Source organism: Stigmatopora argus, chromosome 8 (assembly GCF_051989625.1).
Source record: "Stigmatopora argus isolate UIUO_Sarg chromosome 8, RoL_Sarg_1.0, whole genome shotgun sequence".
Classification (NCBI taxonomy): Eukaryota; Metazoa; Chordata; class Actinopteri; order Syngnathiformes; family Syngnathidae; genus Stigmatopora; species Stigmatopora argus.
In genome coordinates this window covers 4,390,354-4,416,416 of record NC_135394.1, presented here as the reverse complement: position 1 = coordinate 4,416,416, position 26,063 = coordinate 4,390,354, and the positions used below count along the sequence as shown (strand labels likewise).

The 26,063-nt window shown below is 39.4% G+C and overlaps 1 protein-coding gene across 1 annotated transcript in view; it reads right to left on the bottom strand.

Annotated features, from left to right (window-relative positions):
* The window catches only part of hmcn1 (hemicentin 1), an 82,953-nt gene that overhangs the window by 20,569 nt on the left and 36,321 nt on the right, over positions 1 to 26,063 (bottom strand). The window contains exons 32-84 of the mRNA XM_077607864.1: positions 25,245 to 25,526; positions 24,972 to 25,080; positions 24,569 to 24,738; positions 23,594 to 23,748; positions 23,270 to 23,393; positions 23,090 to 23,191; positions 21,245 to 21,421; positions 20,973 to 21,124; positions 20,758 to 20,881; positions 18,084 to 18,259; positions 17,371 to 17,467; positions 17,064 to 17,186; positions 16,155 to 16,310; positions 15,784 to 16,065; positions 15,528 to 15,695; positions 14,487 to 14,600; positions 14,319 to 14,405; positions 13,433 to 13,624; positions 12,946 to 13,119; positions 12,752 to 12,865; positions 12,512 to 12,657; positions 12,291 to 12,441; positions 11,846 to 12,043; positions 11,663 to 11,776; positions 11,396 to 11,583; positions 10,338 to 10,434; positions 10,101 to 10,262; positions 9,516 to 9,629; positions 9,230 to 9,432; positions 8,931 to 9,012; positions 8,721 to 8,852; positions 8,393 to 8,542; positions 8,134 to 8,293; positions 7,936 to 8,060; positions 7,650 to 7,833; positions 6,838 to 6,935; positions 6,482 to 6,760; positions 6,221 to 6,417; positions 6,030 to 6,111; positions 5,809 to 5,945; positions 5,594 to 5,735; positions 4,482 to 4,626; positions 4,274 to 4,401; positions 4,029 to 4,185; positions 2,969 to 3,090; positions 2,691 to 2,855; positions 2,442 to 2,549; positions 2,202 to 2,339; positions 1,989 to 2,123; positions 1,104 to 1,373; positions 821 to 1,011; positions 505 to 718; positions 68 to 202 (exon numbers count right to left, since the gene is read on the bottom strand). Coding sequence (XP_077463990.1) covers positions 68 to 202; positions 505 to 718; positions 821 to 1,011; positions 1,104 to 1,373; positions 1,989 to 2,123; positions 2,202 to 2,339; positions 2,442 to 2,549; positions 2,691 to 2,855; positions 2,969 to 3,090; positions 4,029 to 4,185; positions 4,274 to 4,401; positions 4,482 to 4,626; positions 5,594 to 5,735; positions 5,809 to 5,945; positions 6,030 to 6,111; positions 6,221 to 6,417; positions 6,482 to 6,760; positions 6,838 to 6,935; positions 7,650 to 7,833; positions 7,936 to 8,060; positions 8,134 to 8,293; positions 8,393 to 8,542; positions 8,721 to 8,852; positions 8,931 to 9,012; positions 9,230 to 9,432; positions 9,516 to 9,629; positions 10,101 to 10,262; positions 10,338 to 10,434; positions 11,396 to 11,583; positions 11,663 to 11,776; positions 11,846 to 12,043; positions 12,291 to 12,441; positions 12,512 to 12,657; positions 12,752 to 12,865; positions 12,946 to 13,119; positions 13,433 to 13,624; positions 14,319 to 14,405; positions 14,487 to 14,600; positions 15,528 to 15,695; positions 15,784 to 16,065; positions 16,155 to 16,310; positions 17,064 to 17,186; positions 17,371 to 17,467; positions 18,084 to 18,259; positions 20,758 to 20,881; positions 20,973 to 21,124; positions 21,245 to 21,421; positions 23,090 to 23,191; positions 23,270 to 23,393; positions 23,594 to 23,748; positions 24,569 to 24,738; positions 24,972 to 25,080; positions 25,245 to 25,526 — 8,127 coding nt within the window. The remainder of the gene's footprint in view (positions 1 to 67; positions 203 to 504; positions 719 to 820; positions 1,012 to 1,103; positions 1,374 to 1,988; positions 2,124 to 2,201; positions 2,340 to 2,441; positions 2,550 to 2,690; positions 2,856 to 2,968; positions 3,091 to 4,028; positions 4,186 to 4,273; positions 4,402 to 4,481; positions 4,627 to 5,593; positions 5,736 to 5,808; positions 5,946 to 6,029; positions 6,112 to 6,220; positions 6,418 to 6,481; positions 6,761 to 6,837; positions 6,936 to 7,649; positions 7,834 to 7,935; positions 8,061 to 8,133; positions 8,294 to 8,392; positions 8,543 to 8,720; positions 8,853 to 8,930; positions 9,013 to 9,229; positions 9,433 to 9,515; positions 9,630 to 10,100; positions 10,263 to 10,337; positions 10,435 to 11,395; positions 11,584 to 11,662; positions 11,777 to 11,845; positions 12,044 to 12,290; positions 12,442 to 12,511; positions 12,658 to 12,751; positions 12,866 to 12,945; positions 13,120 to 13,432; positions 13,625 to 14,318; positions 14,406 to 14,486; positions 14,601 to 15,527; positions 15,696 to 15,783; positions 16,066 to 16,154; positions 16,311 to 17,063; positions 17,187 to 17,370; positions 17,468 to 18,083; positions 18,260 to 20,757; positions 20,882 to 20,972; positions 21,125 to 21,244; positions 21,422 to 23,089; positions 23,192 to 23,269; positions 23,394 to 23,593; positions 23,749 to 24,568; positions 24,739 to 24,971; positions 25,081 to 25,244; positions 25,527 to 26,063) is intronic.

The window sequence follows — 26,063 nt, the reverse complement described above, 5'->3', positions numbered from 1 at the left end:
CAAGTGGAAAAATATTAGGCCAAAGGTCTCAACTGGAACTTTGTGAGGAGGATAAATCTCTTCTTACCTTTAACGTGGACAAAGCCCAAAGACCTTATGCTTCCCACAGAGTTTTCTGCGACACAGGTGTAAGTACCCGAATCTTCTTTACTCACTTTCTCTATCACCAACTCACTGTGGCCATTCATGGAATCATAGTGAACTACAGCAGGAGTACATAGGAGAGAATGATAGGAAACTGTTAAATGATAGTAAACCTGCTGTAAAACAAAATAAGTGAACTGAATTATACAATGTTTAATATAAAATCCACTCTTCCCACATGCAAACTCATAATGTACAACTTATTTGCTACTATGGACGTCAGATGCATTTTAATTTGGAGGGCAGGCATTCAAAATGGGTATTCCACCATCTCTTTAAACTACTTGTAGGAACATGTTTATTTTCATGGAACTTTGACTCTTTCCTATGTCGTGTCATTTTAATAATGAAAAATGTCACCTGGCATTATTTTGTTGTTAAATGCCCATGTGATCCTTGGTAGGGGGACACCATTGACTCCACAGTGCAGCAGGAGGCGTTCACCCTTGTTGAGTGAGACGTCTCCGACCAACTGAGTGAAGACAGGGTGAGTATGTACGGAGAGGATCACCGTCTTACTATCATAACCCAATTCGTTGGTGGCGACACATGTATAACTGCCTGCATCACCAGGCTGATGATGAAAAGGGAGGGAGATGATTATTTATCAAGTGAGAAATTCAATTGTACACAGGGTAGACAAATGTATCGCTAAATACAGAAATATAGGCCTCACCTGAGCAGTATCAATAACTAGTTCCCCAGAGGGCAAAACAGTGTACTCCCCAGTCTCTTCACCTAACGGAACATCGTCCTTCTTCCAGGAGATGGTCGGTTGAGGAACACCCTTTGTTACACAAACCAGCTGGGCATGATTACGTTCAACCACAACTACTTCCTGTCCTAAGTCAAGAATGGAGGGGGGGACTGGAAAGAGGCCATTTATTGATGATCAGTAAGGTATTTGAGAGATACAACACAAGTACTGTGAGCGGCTGTTTGCTTTCATGAAAACTCACCCTGCACCGTCAGGCTCATCTCCAGGCTTGCGTTTCCTGCAGCATTGGCAGCAGTGCAAGTGTATCTTCCCATATCGCTTGACTGGATGAAGGCGACCTGTAGGGAGCCTGAACTGAGTACCCGCTGCCGTACAGATTCCCCCAGGGGTTGCCCGTCTTTGAGCCATGTGACCAAAGGGCGAGGAATGCCATCCGCCCGACATTGCAGCGTCACGGATGAGTCCACAGGAGCCAAGTATTTTTGGGTTTCTGAGTTGATGACTGGAGGCACTGGAAAGAATCAATAATACTACAATCAAATTTCCTTAAACTGATTACAAATTCAAATATTTTTAAACAAATAAGGGAACAGTGGGGAAAAAGTAAGCGATTAACATATTTTCCACACTGTCAGGCGCAACTAAGAGACTTAATTTTTCTCAAAAACGGCACTGTGACTTATCATCTAACCCTCATTAAAATGATCAATATTGCCTAATCATTGTATGAAATTGCATTTAGCACAGCTCCAGCTAGTGGATGCATAACACAATCCCCTACTACTACCACTAGCGCCACCACCACGTCTTATAATCAGGTGCACCTTACGTACGAGACGAATTTTAGGACAGGCCATTCATTGAATGTGCCTTATACTCCAGTGGGTCTTTTAGTGCAAAAAATACGGTAGGTATATATTTTGGTTTCAAATCAACAATGGTCTGCGATTGACTCCAAGTTTGTTTAATATCGTATGCGATGACAATCTTTAATATCCCAATTTAAAATTGATATTTTATTTGACCTTATCTTGTTTTATCACTACATGTGTCTGTTTCTAGATTTTTTTCTCCTCACAAAACAAATAAGTTTGCACATCTTGTTAAGAACTTGACTGTGTCTTACCCAGTACTTTGAGTTTGGTCTTTCCCAGGGCTGTACCAGCTGGGTTTTGAGCTACACAAATATAAGTTCCAGAGTTGGCCAGAGATGCTTTGGTGATATGTAGACTTCCATTAGGTAGCACTGCGAAACTTTCACCTATTTAAAAACACTGGTTGTTTTACAAGCAACCACAAACAATTCCTTCCACACACATACACAAGAAAAAATGGTTACCAGTGGTATGTATATTAATGCCCTCCTTTTGCCAGGTTATCGTGGGCCTTGGTGAGCCTGTGGCACTACATGGCATCACGATGGGATTATTGAGTATCACCTCCAGGCTGGATGGGTGGGAATGAATCACAGGAAGCTCTAGGGAAATTACAACCTCATTGTAGGATTTACGTAAAAGGGAACGAGTCGTATCTCAAGATACTTCAAAGCTAACTGAAACACAAACGCCTCTTTTCTTACCTTGCACCGTGAGCTGCACATGGCGGTGAGTGGTGCCTGCAGCATTCTTAGCTGTGCAGGAGTACCGTCCTGCATGGCTGAGGTCAACTGAGTTTATATTTATTTGACCTGAACACAATGCAATGAACCAATACAGCACAACTAATCACTGTTCTACAGTACAATCACCAAATGGAAGTGCGCCTCCTCTTCTGTAAAAATATGAAGGCTAAGTATGAAGAAGTTGAGAAAAAAAACATTAACACTGACCTGTGTTCAAGATCTGGTATCCTTGTTCCTGTTTGGCCAGTTTGATGCCATCTTTGGTCCAGTGAATTGTGGGATCTGGGACACCTGATGCAGTACAAGCGATGAACACTGGGGACGATCTAGTGGCGACCAAGTCTGTGGGTTCATCCGCGATTGATGGAGGAACTGGGAAAATAACAGCAGGTATACGGTTTGAGAAATCTAAGTAATTTCAGGAAAAATGTATGCCATATGAACATTTACATAAATAACATAAAAGGAATTATGATGTCACTCACCATGGACAGTGAGAGTGATAGCCCTGGAATCTTCTCCTGCCTCGTTCGACACAACACACTCATACAAAGCTGTGTCCTCCACTGTGGGTGCTATCACTACCAGAGAACCTGATGAGAGTAACCTACGAATAACAAAAAAGGGTAAAGAATTAGCCTGGGTGTGCACAAAACAAAGCTATTTGTAGTTTGGCATTCGTTGATTTCTTTGGTACTTCTTTAACCGCCTGTTATTTACTAAAAATTACACCAGCATGCTGCTTTTGTGTTAAAGTCAAACTTTCCTGCTAGGCAACAATGAACTTTAGCTTTTTATTGCTCGCTTTTTTTTAAAATCCAAGACAATACATATATCAAGTACAGTTTGGTTGTATACAACTTAAATTATAAAAAGAATCACATGTTTTAGAATGGTTTCATTTCAAATATTTAGGAACATCATCTAAATTTATGAGAATTTAACTCAATCCTTGGGTAAAGTACATTTCCCCCCGAAAAAATCCAAGTGCTGTGTTAATGCTCAAACTGTGGCTTATATTAATTAATTCATTTATTTATTTTTCACACCCCTTATGCTCACAAGGGTGGCAAGGGTGCCGGAGTCTATCCCAGTCAACTTTGGGTAGTTGGCGGGGAACACTTGAGTGATGAATCATGCATATATTTTTGGGATGTGGGAGGAAAAAAATGGAATACCTTGAGAAAACCCACACAGGCAGGTCAGAATCTTACTCCAATTTACTCTCATATCCCAAAATCATGCATGTTAGGGCGTTTGAACCCATGGTATGTGTGTGTGTGCGTTAAGGGTTGTAGGCTCAAGCACCCCCACAACCCTTGTGAGGATAAGCAGCATGAAAAATGAATGAATGAATACTAATATATTATAATTTTTGCCCTGATAGTGGTCATAGGAGAACCAAGTATTCGTTGAAGTGGTACTTACTTTAAAATATTTGAGAACAATTATCATAGAGTCTTTAAAATATTTTGTCTGGGTTAGTGGCCCGAGTAAACGGATTCTAGACAACTGTAACAGAAGGGTAGTAAAACCTGATTCAACCTGTACATATTCTGGTTCTGGTCTGTATTGATTGCTTGGCCGTTTTTCCTCCAGATCACAGAGGGATTGGGTATGCCATTGGCCTCACAAGAGAGGGTGGTCTGAACATTAACTGTGACTGTCACGTTGGTGGGTCCATCAAGAATAGTGGGAGGCACTGCAAGATTAGATCACACGATTAATGTATTTATCAGCAGATGTACAGTTAAATCTATATTCATGTCATGGCAATGTTTATTTCCCACCATATACTTCAAGGTCCACTCTCTTGAGTTGTGTCCCAGCTGGGTTTGTTGCCATACACAAGTAGCGGCCAGTGTCAGTCACCTGTGCAGAGTGGATTTGTAACGAGCCATCCTCCATAAATATATACCTGCATACACGGATTAAAAAAATTACAAAAGAGCAAGTTTGCATTGTAGAGTTTGTGCATGTGGAATAGTGTGGGACTACCTTTTGTTATTTGTAGTCAATATGACTCCATTTTTCCTCCATGTGACTCGAGGTGCTGGCACGCCGCTTACGATACACTCAAGCACATCTGTTTTATTAAGATGAATGGAGGCAGTTTGTGGGCCATCTTGGATTATTGGGGCCACTGAAGAGATAAATTGGAAGAGATTATTTGTTATTCGAAGAAAACCCATTTAACACACTTATCACTTATGGGTCCTTTCAGAATGGACATTTAGTTTTCAAAGGTCTTTAAAAACAACCATTAAATTTCAGATTTTGTGGTATATACATATTCATCAATGATAGGTAATAAAGAACTGTAGTTATGAAATGATAAGTGATTTTATGAAGGCTATTATTTATATAACAATATGAAAAATAAAAGCAGGGACATAAATTTTCTTCACCCCTTCTTTTGGATTTTTTTTTGGATTGAGACAAGAGCTGTCCATCATATGATTCATTGCTCTTTTCCCCATTTTTTATTATCACCAAATATTATGGTAAGCGTGATGCATACATGTGGTGGGACACGCTCCACGAATAATAATTAATACATAAAATATTATGTTTATTAAGACGAATGTTTACATAGTTGTATTGTAATAGTGAAACAAATAGGGTACAACTAAGAGTTAAATTTCTTTTTTTTTTCTGTTTCATTCAAAATTCTAATTGGTTAACAAGCGTTGGACAAAATAATTTTTCGCCCTTGAATTGAATCAAAGCACAGAAAAAGACAACTTGCCTTTTCGTTCACATAGACTCACGGGCATAAATGAATACATCTGGCAGTGGTAAGCAAAACATGCATTGACATCATTGCCTATTGTTTACGGTACTTGGACGTTTGGTCGACCGGACGTTTGGTCGACCGGACGTTTGGTCGCCGGGATGTTACTGTTGAAACCAGCTATTAAAAATTATAATCATGAGAGAGAGAGAGTGAGTTTAATATCTAAATATCTAATATCAAAATATCAACAGTAAACTCTGTCATAATTTGACAGCGAGCGAACCCGGCGACCAAACGTCCGGTCGACCAAACGTCCGGTCACGATTGTTTACAAACATTCTGATTTGACCTACACATATCTAAACACTTTTACCATTGACAGCAAGATTAAATTGCCGTGCAGTCTTTCCAACGATGTTGCTAGCCACGCAGGTATACTGAGCCTTGTCACTGAGCTCAGCCATGTTGATCTGTAGGTAGCGGCCCGCTGAGAGAAGACGCACTCGTGTAGAAACCTAAAAAGTCATAAATGCACATGAACCAGGAAAAGTCATTGCAATCTACAGGGGGAAAAGTTTCTTTAATTACTTGCAATGGTTGGCTGTCTTTGAGCCAGCTCAGAGTTGGAGGAGGAACAGCATCAGACTTGCATTCCAAAGTCACCTGTCTGTTTTGCAACACTGACACATCCTGAGGTGTGCTTTTACCCACAATGTTCGGAGGAACTGAAAACCCAAGATTGATGTATTTTACGCCCTAGTCAAAGGTTTTGGGTGCCATCATTCACTTGGACTACAAGTGTTACTCACCATGGACTCGCACCACAAACTCTTTGTCATCGTCACCAGCCGGGCTATTGGCTAGGCAATTGTATCTGCCAGTGTCCAGCAACTGAAATCAAATTTGTTTGTTAGTTAAAAGATTCATCTTGTAGTATTGAAGGCAGTTTTTTAATGTTTTATTGTAGTGTATTGTGGCTCATTATAATGGAATTTGTGACCTGCGCTGAGGCTACACGAAGCACATGTCCTCCTTGAAGGATTTGCAGGCTGTCTGTTTGTGGGAGTGGCCGTCCATCCTTTAGCCAGGTCAAAGTGGGTGGAGGAATACCCGACGCATCACACAGAAGCTCTAGTGCATTATTAACTACCACAGACACTTCTGCTGGTACACCCGATGCCTTGATTTGGGGAGGTTCTGAAATAAAATATTGCACATCACTACCATGAAAAAAGAAGTAAAAAATCTGGCTATGACCTACCAAGTACTTTCAAGTTAAAGTGACGGCTCGCTTGACCGGCTGTGTTTCTCGCGATGCATGTGTAGTGTCCTGTGTCGCTCACTTGAGCCTGGACAATCTGCATAGTCGTATTTTGGTTTAGTAGTCTCAGTTGGGTGTCAGACGAAAGATGCACCCCCTCTTTCAACCAGGTGACAGTCGGGGCTGGGGTTCCATCAGCCACACACAGCAGAGAAGTCAGGCTTCCTCTAATTACAGTTAGATCCTCAGTGCTTCCCACTCCATCCAGAACTGGAGGGACTGAGAGAAAAGAATGTGTTCACTGTAAAGTTTTCCAAAGACTGCACTGTGAGATTTCGAAAAATCATCAGACTTACCATGCACATATAGCTGATAATTTCTGTTGTCAACTCCTGCTCTATTTGATGCAACACAGGTGTAGCTGCCTCCATCTGACACTTGGGTGCGTGTAATCCTGGTTGATACAACATGCCCAACATATACAACATGCATATGAATAATGTGGCATTTCACAATGGAAGTTTTCTATGAACGCGTTATAGAATACCATGTTTTCCAGAGTATAGTCAAACTATTTATATTGTTTGGCTGAGACTGCATTTTATACTTAGGTAATATTAGTGTTAAAATATAGAATTTAACAAAGTAAAAATGAATAAAGTGTTGGATTAGGGGCTGCGATTGGCTGGCCACCAGTTCAGGGTGTCTCCCGCCTACTGCCCATAGTAGTTGGCTGGGATACGCTCCAGTACCCCCCGCGAAGTCTTGTGAGGATAAGTGGTACGGAAAATGAATGAAGGAATGAATGTTGAATTGGGCAAAAGTAAAGATTGTGGTCAATAACCCTGACAAAAGTGAGTGAATTGATAAAAATAAACAAATCAATGAGGAAATCTAATAAGGCTTTAAAAACAGAAAAACGGCTTGATTTGTCAGTGCTCGGATTCTGTAGGTGTGTTTGTGCCGACTGTCAATCATACTAACGATACTTACTATCATGCATGTTCTATTTGCAACAAAGTTAGGATTGAAAGTGGTTTACCCACCAAGATTGGCAACTTTTCAATTATTTGTACTGCTCATGTGTGGCTGATTTAATACTAGTAACAGTGTTTATCTACATGGAGGCGACATTCTACATACAGTACAGCCAGGTTGAAAGACTTACCTGAGCACTTGGCCACCTGAGAGAAGACGTATGTGTGAAGACACTGGAAGAGGAAGGCCATTTCTAAGCCAGTTAATCTGTGGTGGAGGTGATCCCATTGCAACACACTCTATATTGACCGAGCTATCTTGGACAGTGGTCAACTCTTTGGCTTTGAGAGTGTTGCCCTCGATCACAGGAGGCACTGAGGGAGTAGGTGAGCCGTGAGGTGACAGGTAACAGGAAAGGAAAGAAGCTTGTAGATAAATGTTTTTTCTAAAACATTTCACTTTTGTGTTTAACCCACCATATATGTTCAAATTGAAAATCCTGTCTTCTTCACCAGCTCTGTTGGAGGCTACACAAGTGTACTTGCCACTGTCAGTTGTGTGGGTAGCAGTCACAGTGAGAACGCTGCCATCGGGACTAATCCTAAACATGGCCATGACATCATAATAGCGTAGCAGTGCTATCCATTCAGTATGTCTCATATCTAGTGCTGTACCTGAGGTCCTTATTCTCAGTGTTGTTGATGACTTTGCCATCTTTTAACCATTGGATAGATGGTGTCGGCAATCCCTGGACATGACACTCCAACTGTATGCTTTCATTTAGCAGGACTCCAATTTCACTGGGTAGTTCTGATCCGGAGATACTAGGTGGAACTTAGAAAGGTATTGTTGGATTTAACATCAGGCTTTCGGATGCGTTCGGGTAATGACACAAGTTCATTTGAGTCGCTTCAAGATCAAAGCTTCACGTACCTTGTATGGTGAGGTGGTAGTTTTTCTGGGCCTTGCCCAACAGGTTAGAGGCCAAACAAGTGTAACTGCCACTGTCTGACATCTGTGATCGTGCAATCTGAAGCCTGCTGCCACCAGAGAAGATGTGCATTTCCAAAGAACCTGAGCTCTCTAAACAAATCACATTCATATAACTTATTTAATAAATGAAAACTTAGAACACCATGTAATATTTAAAGTGTTCCGGCCACTTAGAAATCAGTTTTGAGTTTGAATGTCTTTATTCACAAGGACTTTAAAATCAACAAGATGAAGCACAGCCTGCATGGCTCAATGTGGACACTTTTACCTATTGGCTGTCCATTCTTTAGCCACCTTAGACTGGGAGGAGGGATTCCAGTGGGATCACAAGCTAAGGTAACTGGGTTATTGATGGTTTCCACAATCTTTTCAGCAGCTGAGCCTTCGAAACCAGGAGGAACTACAAGGGAGGTCCAAATAAAGTTTTTACTGCAGAATTAAAATGCATATTAATAAATGATCAGCTAAAAGTGAATACCATAAATATTTAGATGAAAGTTTTTGTCCACCTGACCGGCAACATTAGTTGCTTTGCAGACATATTGTCCAGTATCAGACACCTGAAAAAATATATTTATTACATAAGTTTAAAACATACAAATTGCATTTACCAAGATCCCGTTATATAATTATTTTACGTAAACATATGAGATATATATGCTGAAAAACAGCACATAAAAAGATAGTTTCATGACAAACAAGTTGGAGAAACAGAAGAATGAACAACAAATATCTCAGTGTTCAAAATAGCACACGAGAAAAAAAATCGTGTTTGACCTCTGATGTTCTGATGTAAAGCGTCTGTCTCCCACCCAGTGTTTGCAAGTTGCCAGACTCTGTCACCATTCTTCCATTCTTGTACCAGGTGATGGTGGGAGGGGGTACTGCATTGGATTCACACTCCAGAGTCACTGATTCACCAGCAAGCACATTCACAACCACTGGAGAATCCCCATTGTTCCCGCGGATACTAGGGGGGACTGAAAGGCCAAACAGAATGGATTTTTCTACCTTTCTATTTGATGATTTCTTTTTGTATACAGCACATAAAGGGAGGACTGACCAAAAACTGTGAGGTAGATGTTCTTGGAAGCCTCTCCGGCTGCATTCATGGCAACACAACTGTACTTTCCGCCATCTGATACTTTGGCTTTTAGGATTTGTAAAGTGCGACCACCTGCAACAAATATCAAAATGTAAAATAGTTATCATCCATGTAATTCACTGTTACAGTTTAGTGGTACTCGGACGTTTCGTCGAAAGACGTTTGGTCGACCGGACGTTTGGTAGAACGGACGTTTGGTAGAACGGACGTTTGGTAGAACGGACGTTTGGTCACCGGGTTGTTACTGTTGAAACCAGCTCTCAAAATTATAATCATTAGAGAGAGAGAGCGAGAGAGAGAGAGTTCAATATCTAAATATCTAATATCAAAATATCAACAGTAAACTCTGTCATAATTTGACAGTGAGCGAACCCGGCGACCAAACGTCCGTTCTACCAAACGTCTGTTCTACCAAACGTCTGTTCTACCAAACGTCCGTTCTACCAAACGTCCGGTCGATCAAACGTCCGGGGACCAAACGTCTTTCGACGAAAGGTCCGGTCACACAGTTTAGTACTGCTCTTTGGCGGTGATTTAACGTACCCGGCATAATGAGTGCATTAGTGTTGGCCTGAATCGGACCTCTGTCATTTAGCCAACTCAAGGTAGGAGGTGGGAAACCAGTGGCTTGGCATAACATGGAAACAAAATTGTTGACTACCACCTTCAAATTCTCATGGTTTGGGCCTAAAATAGTGGGAGGAACTGAAAGAAGAAAGATACACAGATAATTGAGTTTAAAGGAACGAAACTAATGGAACAAATGTTTCTTTGTCTTACCATGCACATTGAGATTAAAGGATTTTTCAACACTTCCTGCCACATTATCAGCTACACACACATAGCGTCCTGTGTCAGCCACTTGAGCCTTTAACACCTGACAGCACAGAATGCATGGAATTGCACCAACGTGTTAAGTAGATAGGAATAGAATAAGTGGTTACAGTTTGTAGACGATTACAGGTAATATTTACATCCAGCGCATCCAATCACACAAATACTAAGCATGCATTTTATATGAGGAAATTCACTTGTTCTGAGACCAAATTAAAAAAAAAAAAATCAAGGAAACAATGAAGACAAATCTGGTTTATAACATTGGTATTGGAAAATAAGTCACTGTGGGTTTGGGTTTGATTTATTTAATAAGGGACAGCACATATTAATGAACATATATAGGTATGTAAATATGTAAGATTGTAGCCGAGGGCTAATGTCCCTTTAGTCCCTTGTGTAGGTTGAAGATAAACGAAGAGACATACTAGTCACACACACAAACGAGTAGCACAGTTTTAGAGAGCGTTGCGATCGCAATTTTGTTCGTCTAACAGCCAGGCTTTAAGATGATTGGCGAAGAGGTTCAGAGACGAGAGTTCACGTATGTTAAGTGCTCTATACAGTGACAACAAAACATTTGAATCCTTTGCATCCTCGCAATTTATGAATAAACTTAATTGTCCTAACATCAATTTAAAGAAAAAAAGAGATTTAAAGTATATTTAATTTTTTTACAAACAAGTCAGGAATACCACCTAAGCTGGAAAATTCACTGTGCTCTGTACAGTGGCAATAAAAAGCCTTCAAATCCTTCGGCTCCTTTTTACTAATTCAAAATAATATAAAAATAGTATGTTCTTTTGAACATAGTTTAACTAATTTTAAGATCCTTTATTGACAAATCTTTTAAAAATACAGTATAAAATTGTTGTTGCACTAGGCAATATGCTGTACATCTCCCCTACCAACTTTGACAATTGCGCGAGTCATAAAGACAGAAAGACCAATTTCATGAGTTGAAGTCCCATAATATTAAATAGTAGTATATACAGATGGGTTACCTGAAGTGTTCTGCCATTGGCCAGAATCCTATGACCATCATCAGGGTTGACTTGCTCACTGTCCTTAAACCAGGTGATCTTGGGGGTAGGATTTCCATCCACGTGGCACTCCAGCAAAGTTGTTTTATTGGCCAAGACGATCACCTCATCGGGTAAATCACTGTGTATTCCACGTATTGTGGGGGGAACTGATATAAAACATTGGTTTTAACTGATGTTGAGAAAGTCTCTGGTGAGTTCCTTCCAAATTCAATCTTCGGTACTCACATAATACCCTAACATCATACTGAATTGAGTCTTCTCCTGCTTCGTTCACAGCCACACACGTGTATCTGCCAGAGTCCTCTGCTTGAGTCCTGGGGATTTGTAACACTCTTCCACCTGACGATAAAGCACTTAAACGTTGGCATGCACTCACTCATTCTAGTCTTTCACTTGCTTCTGTCTCACCTGGCATGATCAACACGTTGCCATTGGAGGTCAGAGGTTGGCCATCCTTGTACCATGTGAGTGTAGGAGGGGGAACAGCATTGGATTCACAGTATAATGAGATTGGATTATTGAGTATCACATCAAGAGCATCCACTCCAAAGCCTGACGGGGACATCGTATCAGCAATTCCAGTTGGTCTGTTGAAACTAGGAGGAACTGCCAGGAAAAATAAGAAAATAAACATAATGTAGATCTATTCCAAGAATTTTCTATAAGGGGAAAAAACATGACATTTATGGACCAGTGTTATGGTACGTAGTAGTGCAGGACTGTAATTAGATAATATTTGGTATAAGATCTGAAAATTATGATGACATTTCTTTAAAAAACATATTTGACAGGAATAATATATAACCCCATTAAATTCAATACTGGTCTGTTATCATCAGTCAACCCAGTTCACCTTGTATATTTACATCAAAGTCCTTCTCGTCCTCTCCAGCTACATTAGTGGCTATGCAAGTGTAACGGCCAGTGTCGGACACCTGAGCATGCCTGATCTGAACAATCTGACCATCAGCTGTGATGGACACGTGCTCGTCCGCCCGCAGAATCTAAAAAAAGAAGAAGAAAAGAGTTAAATTTACAGACATAAAAGTGCAGGGTCCAAACTTGCTAGTCTACCTTTCCATCCATGTACCACTGCAATGCCGGGGAAGGAAAGGCCTGCACTGCGCATTCCAAGGTAAACGTGGTGTTGACCCTGATCTTGACTTCTTTAGGGGAAAGTCCTTCACCCGGGATATCGTTCTTATCAATTTGTGGGGGAACTGGAACAAAGAGAAAAAGCATTGCCAGTTATTAGAATGAAGAGTTGAACGACAGTTTTACTGAATAAGATACAAGGACAAGGCCTAAACTCACCAAATACTTTGACATCAAAGTTTTTGAAGGCCTCTCCGGCTTCGTTAGTGGCAACACATGTGTAACGAGCTGCATCCTCTTCTTTTGCGTTAAGAATCTGAAGGGTTCGGCCACCTGAGACAAAATATTACCAACATCAAACTCATAATGTACTGTATCAAAGTGAAAAAAAGTTAGGCTTAAATATAATGAACCTGGAAGAACTCTGGCATTATGGCCAGACTCGAATGTTAATCCGTCTTTGAGCCAGGTGATGAGTGCAGGAGGATACGACTGAACCTCACACACTAGTGAGGTGGGACTTCTCAGGGTTACTGTAACTTCCTCTGCTGAACTGTTCGGTCCTGACCCAGCAATGGTGGGAGTGACTGAAAAGAATTTGAAGACAGTCAAAAAATAGGACGTGACAACATTTTATCTCACTAAAGCAGTGGTCCCCAAACTTTTCCAGAAAGGGCCGCAGTGGGTGCGGGTTTTCGTTCCACCCTGTAAGATTTCCAACAATCTGGTATCCTAGAAGTGCAATCAGTGGATTGCAGTCAGGTGCTTCTTTTTTCAGCAGAAACCTCATTGGTTAAACGGTGTGTTGGGTCGGTTGGAACAAAAACCTCCAGCCACAGCGGCCCACAAGGACCGGTTTGGAGACCTCTGCACTAAAGGATAGCTCCTCGAAGAATGTACCCAGGACGTTGAGGTTGAAATGGCGGCTGCGATCCCCTGCATTGTTCGATGCGAGGCAGCTGTATCTGCCAGTGTCGGCTAAACGCACATCAGAAATTTGAAGATATCGGCCATCAGACAAGATTTGGTGTTGCCTGTCAGGCACTAGTTCTTTCCCATCCTTTAGCCAGGTAATTTCCGGAACAGGATTACCTAAAAACAGTAACGTAAAAAAAAACGGTAAGAACAATTTACAGCAGATGGTGTCAGAATTTTCAAGGTGTCTCCAAAAGTTTTTTAGACTGATGTGACAGAAGATATATTTCAAACCTAAAATCACTTCATTATTTCACTGCATTATTGGTAAATGGCTACAGCGGGATTACTGTAAAGCATTATTTCTCAATTATTTGCTGTTACGACCACTGCAGGGAAAAGAAAACCACATTGGGGTGTGCTTACTGGATGTTTTTTTGCCAGAAGTTTTGTGGCACAACACAAGACCGGCCACCTCTTCATCTACCCACTCAACAATACCAACATACGTGGACTCTCACTTAACACCAACGGGCATGATCACACAGTGCTTTTACAACTATAGGAAGGGGATAACACACAAGGAAGTGCAACACCACCTTTCTTCTTTTCTTTACAGTTGTTTCTGCTGTCGATAAGCGCCACTGCCAGCTACTGTAGTGGATGCAAATTACACTTGATCATAGTAGCCCCGCCCAAAAAGCTTGTTCCCAAGGGCCAAACGCGGGTCCCATCGACACACTATTTGGAAAGCACTGGTTTAAAGGGAGCAATGTTGTAGTTTGGATTTGAAATTTCCGATGTCTGAGAGCATTCTTTGGAATTTTACGACAGAAAGTATTTGATAAAAAGACAAAATTATGTATTTTACCTGAGGCCTCGCAGGTCAGAGTAATGTTGTGCGTCTCCTTGACTTTTGTATCTGTTATACTTCCTTCTTCTTCAATGCTTGGTGGAACTGTTGTAATGAGGTTTAAAAAAGTACTTGTTTCTCACTGCCATCATGAGGAATCAAATATTAGGAGTAGTGTGCATTTACCAAGAACATCAAGGTCAAAATCTTTCTTTTCCTCTCCAGCGCTGTTCGAGGCGATACAGGTGTACCTCCCAGCATCTTCCACTGCAGAATTCAATAGACGCAGGTTCCGTCCCCCTAAATGAAAACAACACTCAAATGAAGTATAATCAGTTGTCATTTGAAAATGGTAACACAAAATTAAAAACCTTCATGGATAATATACGCAACATCTTCAAATTCTAGGCTTCCCCCCACATAAAGTTTTTAATAAGCTTAAAACAAGGTTTGAAAGCTACTGTGGTTTAAAATCGACTTGAATTTACGATTGAATTCAAATTGCTTACATTTTAAATAGCAAGGCCATATGATACAGATGTTTTTGTTTATGGGTCATTCGAGGAAATTTTTACATCCCAACCAACAAATATTACACTACAAAAAAATTAAAAATAACATGCAGTTCCTGGGCGTATTTGATTTAACACTAATTCTAAAAAAAACTAAGAGAAAACTCTTTTTTTTTTCATTTTTCACCATTTTTGTTAAACTCATCTCATTTTCTGAACCGCCTTATCCTCACTAGGGTTGTGGGGGGTGCTGGAGCCTATCCCAGCTGACTTTGGGCCAGATCCGGGAGACATCCTTACTTGGTGGCCAGCCAAATATGATAATTCAAACAATCCAATTCCATTCGTATTTTTATAAACTAGTTAGCCTTGAGTGAATTTCTCACCCTACCTAATAAAACCCTATGACCAGAAAATGCCAATTTCCTATTTACATAAGTAGGTTTGTCCTCTTGATAAGCAGCAATAGATAAACAGTAAGGTATTGCAATCACGTCACCTGTTAGTGTGATGATGCCAAATATTGTAAATATTGAATAAACCATGCTACAAAAAATGTTTACCATTGACCGATATAAACTGAGCTGATCAAGGCTTTGATTGTTTATAATCCATTATTGACGAAAATCAATGGAGGGAGGGCTCATTTTTCAAGAATTTGGAAGCCAACAAGTACTATTCATATTAAATAATTGTGTATATAATTTAGTTTTACCTGCAAGAATACGAATAGAACTGCTTCCTCTGATTGGCTGGCCATCCTTCAGCCAGGTGATGGCAGGAAGAGGAATTCCAGAAGCCTCGCAGCTCAAAGCCACAGGGTTCTTCACGACAACACTGACATTATCTGGGAACTGAACTTCACCAAGGATTGTAGGTGGGACTAGAAAATGGAAAGTTAAAAACAAAAAAACCAAAAAAAAATAAAGCACAATTCCATGACACCAAGCAACAAAGTGGACACATCATACCATGCACGCTGATGTCATGCTTCCTATCAGCTTGCCCTGCTACATTTACAGCAATACATGTGTAGCGTCCTGTGTCGGAAATTTGAGCATCTTTAATCCGAAGCAGTCTTCCTTCATTCAGAATCTTGGCACCATGAGTGCCTCCGATTGGCCGTCCATCTTTCAGCCAGGTGACTGCTGGCCGTGGGACGCCATCTGCAGCGCATCGCAACGTCACATCGCCTGCTTTTGTCACAACGACAGCGTCTGCGTCACCCTCGCTGTGTCTGATGGAAGGGCGTACTGAAGTGAGAAAAGCACATACATTGGTACGTGTGCTCATTTAAGGCACATGTCTAGGCTCCCAAATCATGAGTATACTGTGGACCAACCATAAACCTGCAAGCTGTACTCCTTGGAGGTGCTGCCAGCAGCACTGGAAGCCGTACAGATGTAGGAAGCTGAATCTGTACTCTCGGCATTGGAAATCTGCAGCTGACGACCTCCTGACAAAATCTTGATCCGCTGATCGGACTGAAGCTCCACCCCTTTGACACAACCAGTCGGAAAAATTTGTGAGAATTAGGCCCCAAATTGAAGTTGGCACATATCAGGTTAGCCATTACATATCCACAAAGGCACACATAAAAATGAGGAACGACACCCTACTGGACGTTCACTTGCAAGGAGGACGGTCATTGAGGATCGCTAAAATTCAAAGTTATTGATTATATAAGGGGCGGCCCGGCGGGTGAGTGGTTAGCATGTCGGCCTCACAGTGGGGGACCTGGGTTCAAATCCAGGTCAGTCTACCTGTGTGGAGTTTGCATGTTCTCTCCAGGCCTGCGTAGGTTTTCTCTGGATACTCCAGTTTCCTCCCACATTCCGAAGACATGCATGGTGGGCTGATTGGACACTCTAAATTGCCCCTAGGTATGAATGTGAGCATGAATGGCTGTTTGTCTCCTTGTGCCCTGCGATTGGCTGGGAGTCAATTCAGGGTGCACCCCCCCAACCCCTGGCCCGAAGTCTGCTGGCATAAGCTCCAGCACCCCCCGCGACTGTAGTGAGGATAAAGCGGTTCAGAGATGAGTATAAAATAAAATGAATCAGATTGTGTATTAAATATTTTGTCTTTGAAGTGTATTAAATTAATCATAGGTTGAACATGATTTTTCAAATCATTGTATTCTCTTTTGATTTGTTTAATACAATGTCAGTTGAATTGAAGTTGTATATGTAAATATCTTTTAGTGTTTTGGTATCGTTTGCCTGGTATTCGCATACACCATCCAACCTACCATCTTTTTTCCAACTCAAACTGGGAGGTGGTATTCCACTGGATTCGCACACCAGTGTGATGAGAGTTCCTTCAATTACTGTGTGGGGGGACACCTCTTCTGAGCCACGAATATTCGGAGAAACTGTGGAGGCAACCATACAAAGACAATCGAGATGCTTATTACTTACAATAGTTTAGGGGTGCATCTTGCTGAGTTACCATGCATCATTTTCTTTGCCTTATATATGTGAGTACTTCAGTATGAGAAGTCAGAGATAATATAATATTCAGTATGTTTTTCATTTACACACACAAACAAAACTCACCCCACACATTCACATTGTAGTTCTTTTCTGTCTTGCCAGCAATGTTAGTGGCCTCACAGGTATACCTTCCAGAGTCCTGCATCTGAGCGCTGTCAACCTAGCAATAAGATTTGCAAAGAAATAACTAGCTACATCCAACCTTGATGCCGCACATAGTCTTAATAATAAGAATGTGTTTTTATATATATATATATATATGTATATATATATATAGTATAAATATATAAATATATATATATATATATATATATATATATATATATATATATATATATATATATATAGTATAAATATATAATGGGAGATTTGTCATAGTCCAACGCATTTAAACTGAATATTGATAAACAATATATCTTGGTATGTATTTTCATTCTAAGATGAGAGCAAATGTTGAGTCCAAGTCAAGCCGATATCTGACATGTCACAGGTCATTTTGTTTTAAACCAGCTATTTCAGTGAACAGTGTTAAAAATCTAACAAATAAAATTTCCTTATGTGGTCCCTGAAAAAGTGCTCAATTCTTCGAAAAAGAAAATGCAAACTGAATACCATAGAACGTTTGAAATTAAAGCTTCATAAAGTGCACACCTGACATATATCCATACACATCCTAAATATATTCCGTTATAGTTTTTTTTTAATAACGATGCTACTCTAAATTAAACAAGACGTGATTATAACTTCTTTTGTAGTTGTCCTAGTGTGTTCCCAACCTTGAGCAAACTCCCATCTGCTGACAGAGTCAAACCAGGTTTCCTGAATAGCGGGCGTCCATCTTTTCGCCACAACAGGGTGGGTGGGGGAACAGCATCACTCAGACAGTGGAGCTCCACAAGACTACCAAGCATCACGGTGGCATTCATTTCTTCACCCTTGATGTTAGGCGCCACTGTGGAAAAAGTAAGCGCATTCCATTTTAAATAAAATTCCGGAAGCAGGAAATGTGGTGTACTTTTACCTTGTAATATACAGTGTTTGAATCATACAAAGTTATAATAGGATAAAATAATGTCACATTCCTTGATATGATATTTGCATTTCAGCAAATTGTGCTCCTTATTTGTGCCACGGCACCAGCAAAGAAACCCATTTGAAGTTTTCTTAACAAACATTTTACCGCGTGCTAAAAGAGCAGCAAAGACACCTATTCAACGTTTTCTTATTAAACACTATCATGATTTAAATCCCACATTTACTGAGGTGCAATTGGACAACAAAACCACGTTAGCAAAACCATGAGTCACATTGTGGAAAAACATGACTGTAGGGGAGATTTGATCTAGAATTAGGTTTTGTATTTTTAAATGATTCTCACTTTGATGTAACTAAACTGTGAGGAATAAATAAATAACATCAGCTTGTGTAAAATATCAATCCATATTGTTCTATATTGTTTTTTCTCAATAACTTCATTAGTGTGCAGGATCCTGTGATAGCAAAGAAATGAATTAAGCAATTGTATTACTTTGCAAAATAGGTATTGCTGTCTTTAATCAAGTTTTCCCGTTTATTCTGTGCTTATACTGTATTTTACGGAGTATAAGTCACACCTTTTTCATAGCTTGGCTAGGCCTGCGACTTGTTTTATATTTTTATCACTCATCACAACAGCTTATTTTGTGCTTTTTAGGCTAAAGTTATCCAAAAAACTGCCAATGTGTTACATTATCACATGCCTATTTTGTCTGCTGTTCCCTCTTTTACTATTAATATATTGTTTAATGTTTGTTAATTGAAAGATTAAAAAACTTCCCAACAAAAATACAATTTTTATTTTCACCCCTTTTTACTGTGCATTCTTTGACTAGTGCAATTTATATTCCGAAAAATACGTTATTTGGTTTATTTATTGATTTATTTTGACAAAATGACTCCAGGGCAATTTCCTCAAGAAAGACCAAGAGAAAGTCATCAAGGAAGGATTAAATCAGGCCCTCAATGCAGTATTTGGACATATGCAGACAGCTGCTGACAAATGGTAGCAATTACCACATCAAATCTGCCTTTATTTCTTTGGCCAAGCTCTTCTTGATCTTCCAGAGGAAACACACACCATGTGGATGTTTGCATTTCACATACGTTCAGTGTCTGTTCAAACAGACATGGAAGGGACAGACACAAACAAGTGCCAACTCCAGATCCCCTCCATGTCAACGCTGTCTTATGTTGCCAAACTGACATCCGCTTTGATTGGAGTTGTATAAGAACGGATACTGTGTCATGCACTGCTCACAGCAGGAAGCTGACAACAAAAAGTAAGCTTATTCTGACCCCACTTCCTTTCAACGCACAATGCCTTATAAAAACCCCGTGATACACCACACGTGTGAGCTGTCATTTTGCTGGAAGACAAAGTGCAGTATGGCGTGAATAGCAGTTTGAAAGTCAAACCGAGACGAGAACATTGGAAAAAGAAAAGAGGAACAAGCAGTGGATTTTCTGAATTTTCCTTAATGTTTGCCAATAGCTCTTATCATTTATCATCATCAACATTTTTTACTGATATTTCAAATACTTTGTACTTTGACATGGAGGAAAATATGAGAAATACTGTATTTAAAAAAAACATTATTACTTGCTTACCAGCAGATAAGTTTAAAATAATGGCAAACCAAAAGAGGTTTTTGATGTATTTTTCAAATTCTCCTCATTAGTAGACTGATCATTTTAATCTAATCTAATTACAATATAATTCACAGGCATATACCTGTTTGTATGTATTTCAATGCCCAGAGACGATGACTAGCATGGCCGTTGTACTTGATGAATGAGTTCATATTGAAATCAATTAGTAGTCAAATGGAATAAAAAGTTGGTTAAAATTAAGGGCAGGACTTTACTTACACATAAAAATGCATTTTTAAGTGCAGTTTGAATTCAAAGCAAGGCAGAATCTTTATCCCAGTTTGTACTAATCATGCTGCGGGACATTTAAACATGGAGCCATGTGTGTATTAAATTCCATAAGTGCAATTTACCTTTTAACATGTTAAAAATAATAATAATAAAATATAAAGAAATTTAATTTAGATATTGTATCTAGTGTTGTAGTAATTGAGCATTTGAAAAAATCATGCAGGACTAACGTCTTGTAACGGGTCTGCTGCTGCTACAGTGAAATTATGATTTTGTTTTTATAAAGCTACAGCATACTATGTAACACATTCACTGCCATTGATTGGTAATGTACATCAAATTCATTTGAACTATGAGGGTTGGAAGTGAGGATTTGAAGTCTGCCAATGTCAGAGTATTATTAAATAAAAATTGGCCTCCACAAATATTAAATTGGATGATTTCAAGGTGATAGGAAGTGTTAAAGAACTATTCACTGGTAACAAAATGGGTGAATATGTATGAAGGATGCTGTAATGACGATGGACCCACCATGAACCCTCAGTTGAAAATCTCGCTGTTGCTCTCCTCCAGCGTTGACAGCAACACAGGTATACCTGCCCGTGTCACTCACCTGTGCACTTCTCAGAGACAGCACCCTTCCATTAGATAATAACTGTGGGATAGCCACAAAAAGTGCATATTGTGACTCCTAATACCCAAACATTAACAAATTAGAACACAAGATAACAGTTGAAAAAAAAAACCTGTATGCCATGGGATACGCTTGTGACAGGGCTGCCATCTTTGAGCCAAGTAAGACTGGGGGCAGGAACCCCATTAGCCTCACATTCCAATCTGCCAGCCTCATTCACTAGGACTATTACTGTGCCACCTCGACTAGAAATAACCGGAGGCACTGCACAAGAGAGAGAAAATGTCAAATGGGAAAATCAATGACTGCATTCTTAGTGACTGACACAAACGGACAAATGATCATAAAACATCTGTTGTAATGGAGAGGGGGAACGACACTGACCAAACACCTGCAAACTGTGGGAGACCTCGGCAACTCCAACCAAATTGACTGCGACGCAGCTGTATATCCCTGCATCAGATAGTTGAGCCCTTTCAATCTCCAACACCTGGCCACGTTTCAACATGGTCACACCAGCTGCACTTGTCAGAGGTCGGCCATCTTTGTACCACGTAATCGCTAAGACACAAAAGAACTTGAATGAACGTTAGGAGTCCCACCCAAAAGAAATCTCATTTATAATATTGTGCAGCAGCAGGATTTGTAATCCAAAAGAATATTTGCCTGTAGTACTTCTTGTACATTGAGTAAAAAGAATGCAAAAATGAAAAGGTTTTAATGGAACATAAAATACTCACTAATTTCCCAAAAGTCTCATAATTATAACTGTAGGATTGCTATTACTGTTTTGAAAATAAACATGCATCAGGTAGTATCATTCCTTCATTCATCACTTATTTGGCAGGGAGTGACAGTATTTTCGAGTATTCACACAGAATTCTCGAGATTATTGCAATTCTAATTAATAGCCTTGTTTAGATTAGATAACTTTATTCATCCCGTATTCAGGGAATTTCACTGTCACAGTAGCAAGATGGGTGAGCATACAGACACAGGAAAATACATTTTAGACATAAATAAATAGGTAATAAATAAGTTTATAAATAAATAAATAAGCGTGTTGCTGAAATATATATATATACACTCATACATATATATATATACATACACACACACACATATATATACATACATATATATATATATACATATACGTACATATATATATACACATATACATACATATATATACATAGATCAATACACACATACATACACAGATATATATATATATATATATATGTGTGTGTATATGTGTATATGTGTATATGTGTATATGTGTATATGTGTATATGTGTATATGTGTGTATATGTGTGTGTATGTGTGTGTATGTGTGTGTATGTGTGTGTATGTGTGTGTGTATATGTATATGTATATGTATATGTATATGTATATGTATATGTATATGTATATGTATATGTATATGTATATGTATATGTATATGTATATGTATATGTATATGTATATGTATATGTATATGTATATGTATATGTATATGTATATGTATATGTATATGTATATGTATATGTATATGTATATGTATATGTATATGTATATGTATATGTATATGTATGTATGTATGTATGTATGTATGTATGTATGTATGTATGTATGTATGTATGTATGTATGTATGTATGTATGTATGTATGTATGTATGTATGTATGTATGTATGTATGTATGTATGTATGTATGTATGTATGTATGTATGTATGTATGTATGTATGTATGTATGTATGTATGCATGCATGTATGTATATATATACACACATATACACACATACATATACACACACATACACATACATACATACACAGATTCATTTCATGCATTTCATATTCAATATGAAACAAAAACAGTCATGGAAAACTAATCAAAGCGTCAAAAACAGTTTGACACCTTGATTTGAAAAGCCCAATCATACTTCTCAGCTTGCAGATGTGCTTTGGAACATTTTGACAATTTATCATTTCACAGACCCAATAGATTTGGAATGCACATCAGATCCAAAGCACAAAAAGAATTACGACAATCGTCTTTAATTATGTTGGAATGCGACTGCTTATCTGAACGGTGCACGCTACAGTACTCGGAAGGAATGACAGGGAGAATAAAGCTGCCTGTAGGGAGTCATCTGAGATCAATTTTCTCCTGATACGTTCATGGGAAAGCCAAGGCTACAGTACCGGTCAAAAGTAACAGATAAGGACATTTGCAAGTCTCACCAGGTAATGGACTTCCTGTTGCCTTGCATTCGAGCTCAGTGGAGAAACCAGAAAGAATGGTTTGGTTGAGGATGTCTTCGGAGGTGGAGATGGTAGGGGGCACTTTCAAACATGGAGTCGGAACAATTTAGAGGAATGCAAGGCAATATGAGCAGAGTTAAGTTGATGTTATTTTGTTACCGTGGACGCTGAGCCGTATGCTTTTTTTAGCTTCACCAGCAGCATTTGTGGCCAGACAAGTGTATTTCCCAGCATCCTCTTCTCTTGCCCCCGTGACCTTGAGCGCTCGGCCTGCTGAATCCAGCTGGTTTAGGAACACACATGCAGAAAGACACACAGCAAACATGCCTCATTACCCTGCATGCTAAATTCAAAGGTTCACCATTTCCTCTTTCAGAGTGCAAATACAATGAAATTAAACTTTGTTTGCTTTGCTTTTCAAATTAGATTAAATATAGACAACTCTTTTCTTTCTTTTCATACACACAAAAAGATTTATTCAACCTTAAAGTTCTCCTGTGATGTATCAACAGGTCGACCATCTTTGATCCAGGTAATGGTGGGTGCTGGGATACCACTGGAGATGCACTCCAGGCTAATGGGTTTGTTCAGAACCACTGAACGTTCAGCACTCCCAGTGGAACGAATCAACGGAGGAACTGAAATAGTTGATAGGGTAGACTCATTATCTTAGAGAACTGGAGAATCAACAAAATTGATTTTTTTAAAGCAAGTAAAGAAAGGAAAATACAAATATTTGACCACATGTTTTTTTTTTAACGTCTCCTATGTAGAGTGCACATTCCCCCATTTAGAAGAAGTATACAGTAATACCTTGTTTATTGCGGTTAATAGGTTCCAACACCTGCCACTATAGGTGAATGACCACTATGTAGAGAGAGTTTTATGGTGTCTATTTAAGGATATTTTGACATCTAAATCGCTTCCTGTACTACAATAATAACTTGACATACGAGTGCCCTGACATATGAGGAATTTGAGATACGAGTAAAATTCCGAGCAAATGTTTGCCTTGAGATACGAGACAAATTTTGAGATATGAGCATACGAAACAGGCTGGTGGCCAAGACGTGAGAGGCTGCTTATTAGAACAGCATGGCCCTGTCTTTCTTGTTGCAACTCCTTTGTGCAAAGATACCTTCAAACAATGGGCGGACAGTTGCATTTTTTCCGTGTTTTTTTTTAGTTCATTTCTAAGGGAAAAGTTGATTTGAGATATACAAGGTATTACTGTATTATTTAACTCCCAAAGGTAGACATTGCTCCCTAGCGCCCAGTGACATACTCTCCAGTTGTGCCTTGCCTTTCCCCCCATTTCATGTTCGTGTTATTGTTCCTACATTATCAACTTTTCATATACATATGGCCTCAATGTGGTCAATCTGCAATATACGAGGTATTAATGTATAAGCAATTTACATAATGCCACATTGCATTTGTATTTGAAGAAAACGCTACCTTGAACAATCACATTGAAGTCCTTCTCGTTGCCCCCTCCTTCATTGGTGGCCACACATTGAAAGCGCCCTGTGTCAGAGACCTGGGCTCGGGGGATTATCAGACGCCAACCACTGACTGCAATCCGCAGTCCCTCACCATGACTGAGTAGTTGCCCATCTTTATACCATCTGAAATTGGAGAAGACATTGCCATGACTTACCGCACAGTTTCAGTGTAATATAGGAAAAAAAGAAAAATATATCTCTATATATATATAATTTTTTTTTAAAGAAAAAAATTATATATATATATATATATATATATATATATATATATATATATATATATATATATAAAAAAAAATTAAAGACTAAAATTATATATATATATATATATATATATATATATATATTAAATTTACGTTATTGCAGGAGCAGGCATTCCAGTGGCATGGCAATCGAGCTCAAGTGGGCTGTTAAATATCACAGTCCTGTCAGTCACTCCTCCTGCTCCATCAATTAAAGGTGGCACTGAGGGATAACATTTTTTTAAATAGTAAAAAAATGGATTAGATTGTTTATATACCTGTAACATACACTTGTGCGTTTCATTGGAATGATTCTCTCTCAAATATGTTAAATAAACACATGGCCACTATGCCAATATATACCTATAGGCAGATACTTGTGCATACCTAAAACTCTCACGTCGTACTTGACTTCTGTCTCTCCAGCAACGCTCGTTGCCACACAAACGTAGCGTCCTGAGTCCAACACTTTGGCTGACAAGATTTGCATTTTCCTCCCATGCTCAAGCACATGGACAGTGTTTCCATCTTGCACTGGGACTCCGTCCTTCAGCCAAGTAAGAGAAGGCGGAGGGTAGCCACCAGCCTCACACTCCAAGATGAGAGGTTTACTCAGAACCACCTTTCTTTCAGATGCCCCGCTTTGTTCCCCGGCTATGGAAGGAGGTACTAGGAGTGGGAGGTGAATAACAGAAAATGGTTCCGGTTATTTTATATACTACTGCTGCATAGTTTGTTAAATTACCATATTTTGAGACTATATGGCGCATCAACTAAAAAGTACACAATGGAGAGGGAAGGAACAATAATGTCACAATGGGGTATAAATCACATTTTTATGGGAATTTCATTTCATCAGAAACCATGAACCAACAATAGACAGTACATATATGTGTACATTTATTTTCAACCCCCCTTAGCCTTGTCAGAGTCACAGGGTGCTGGAGCCTATCCCAGCTCACTTTAGGCGAAAGACAAACTGCATCCTAAACCGGTTGCCAGTCAGTTGTAGGGCAGAGATAGAGAAAAACAGATATTCGCCCACACAATTAGACCGCCATCGAGTGAGAATCGAACCTACGCTACTTGCAGTAAAGTCAGGTGAAATTACCACAGCTCCAACAACCAATAACAATAAAATGGAGAACAACCTACTGCAATTATAGCCTAAAAACAACAAACCTAGTTTAACAAACTCTCAATCTC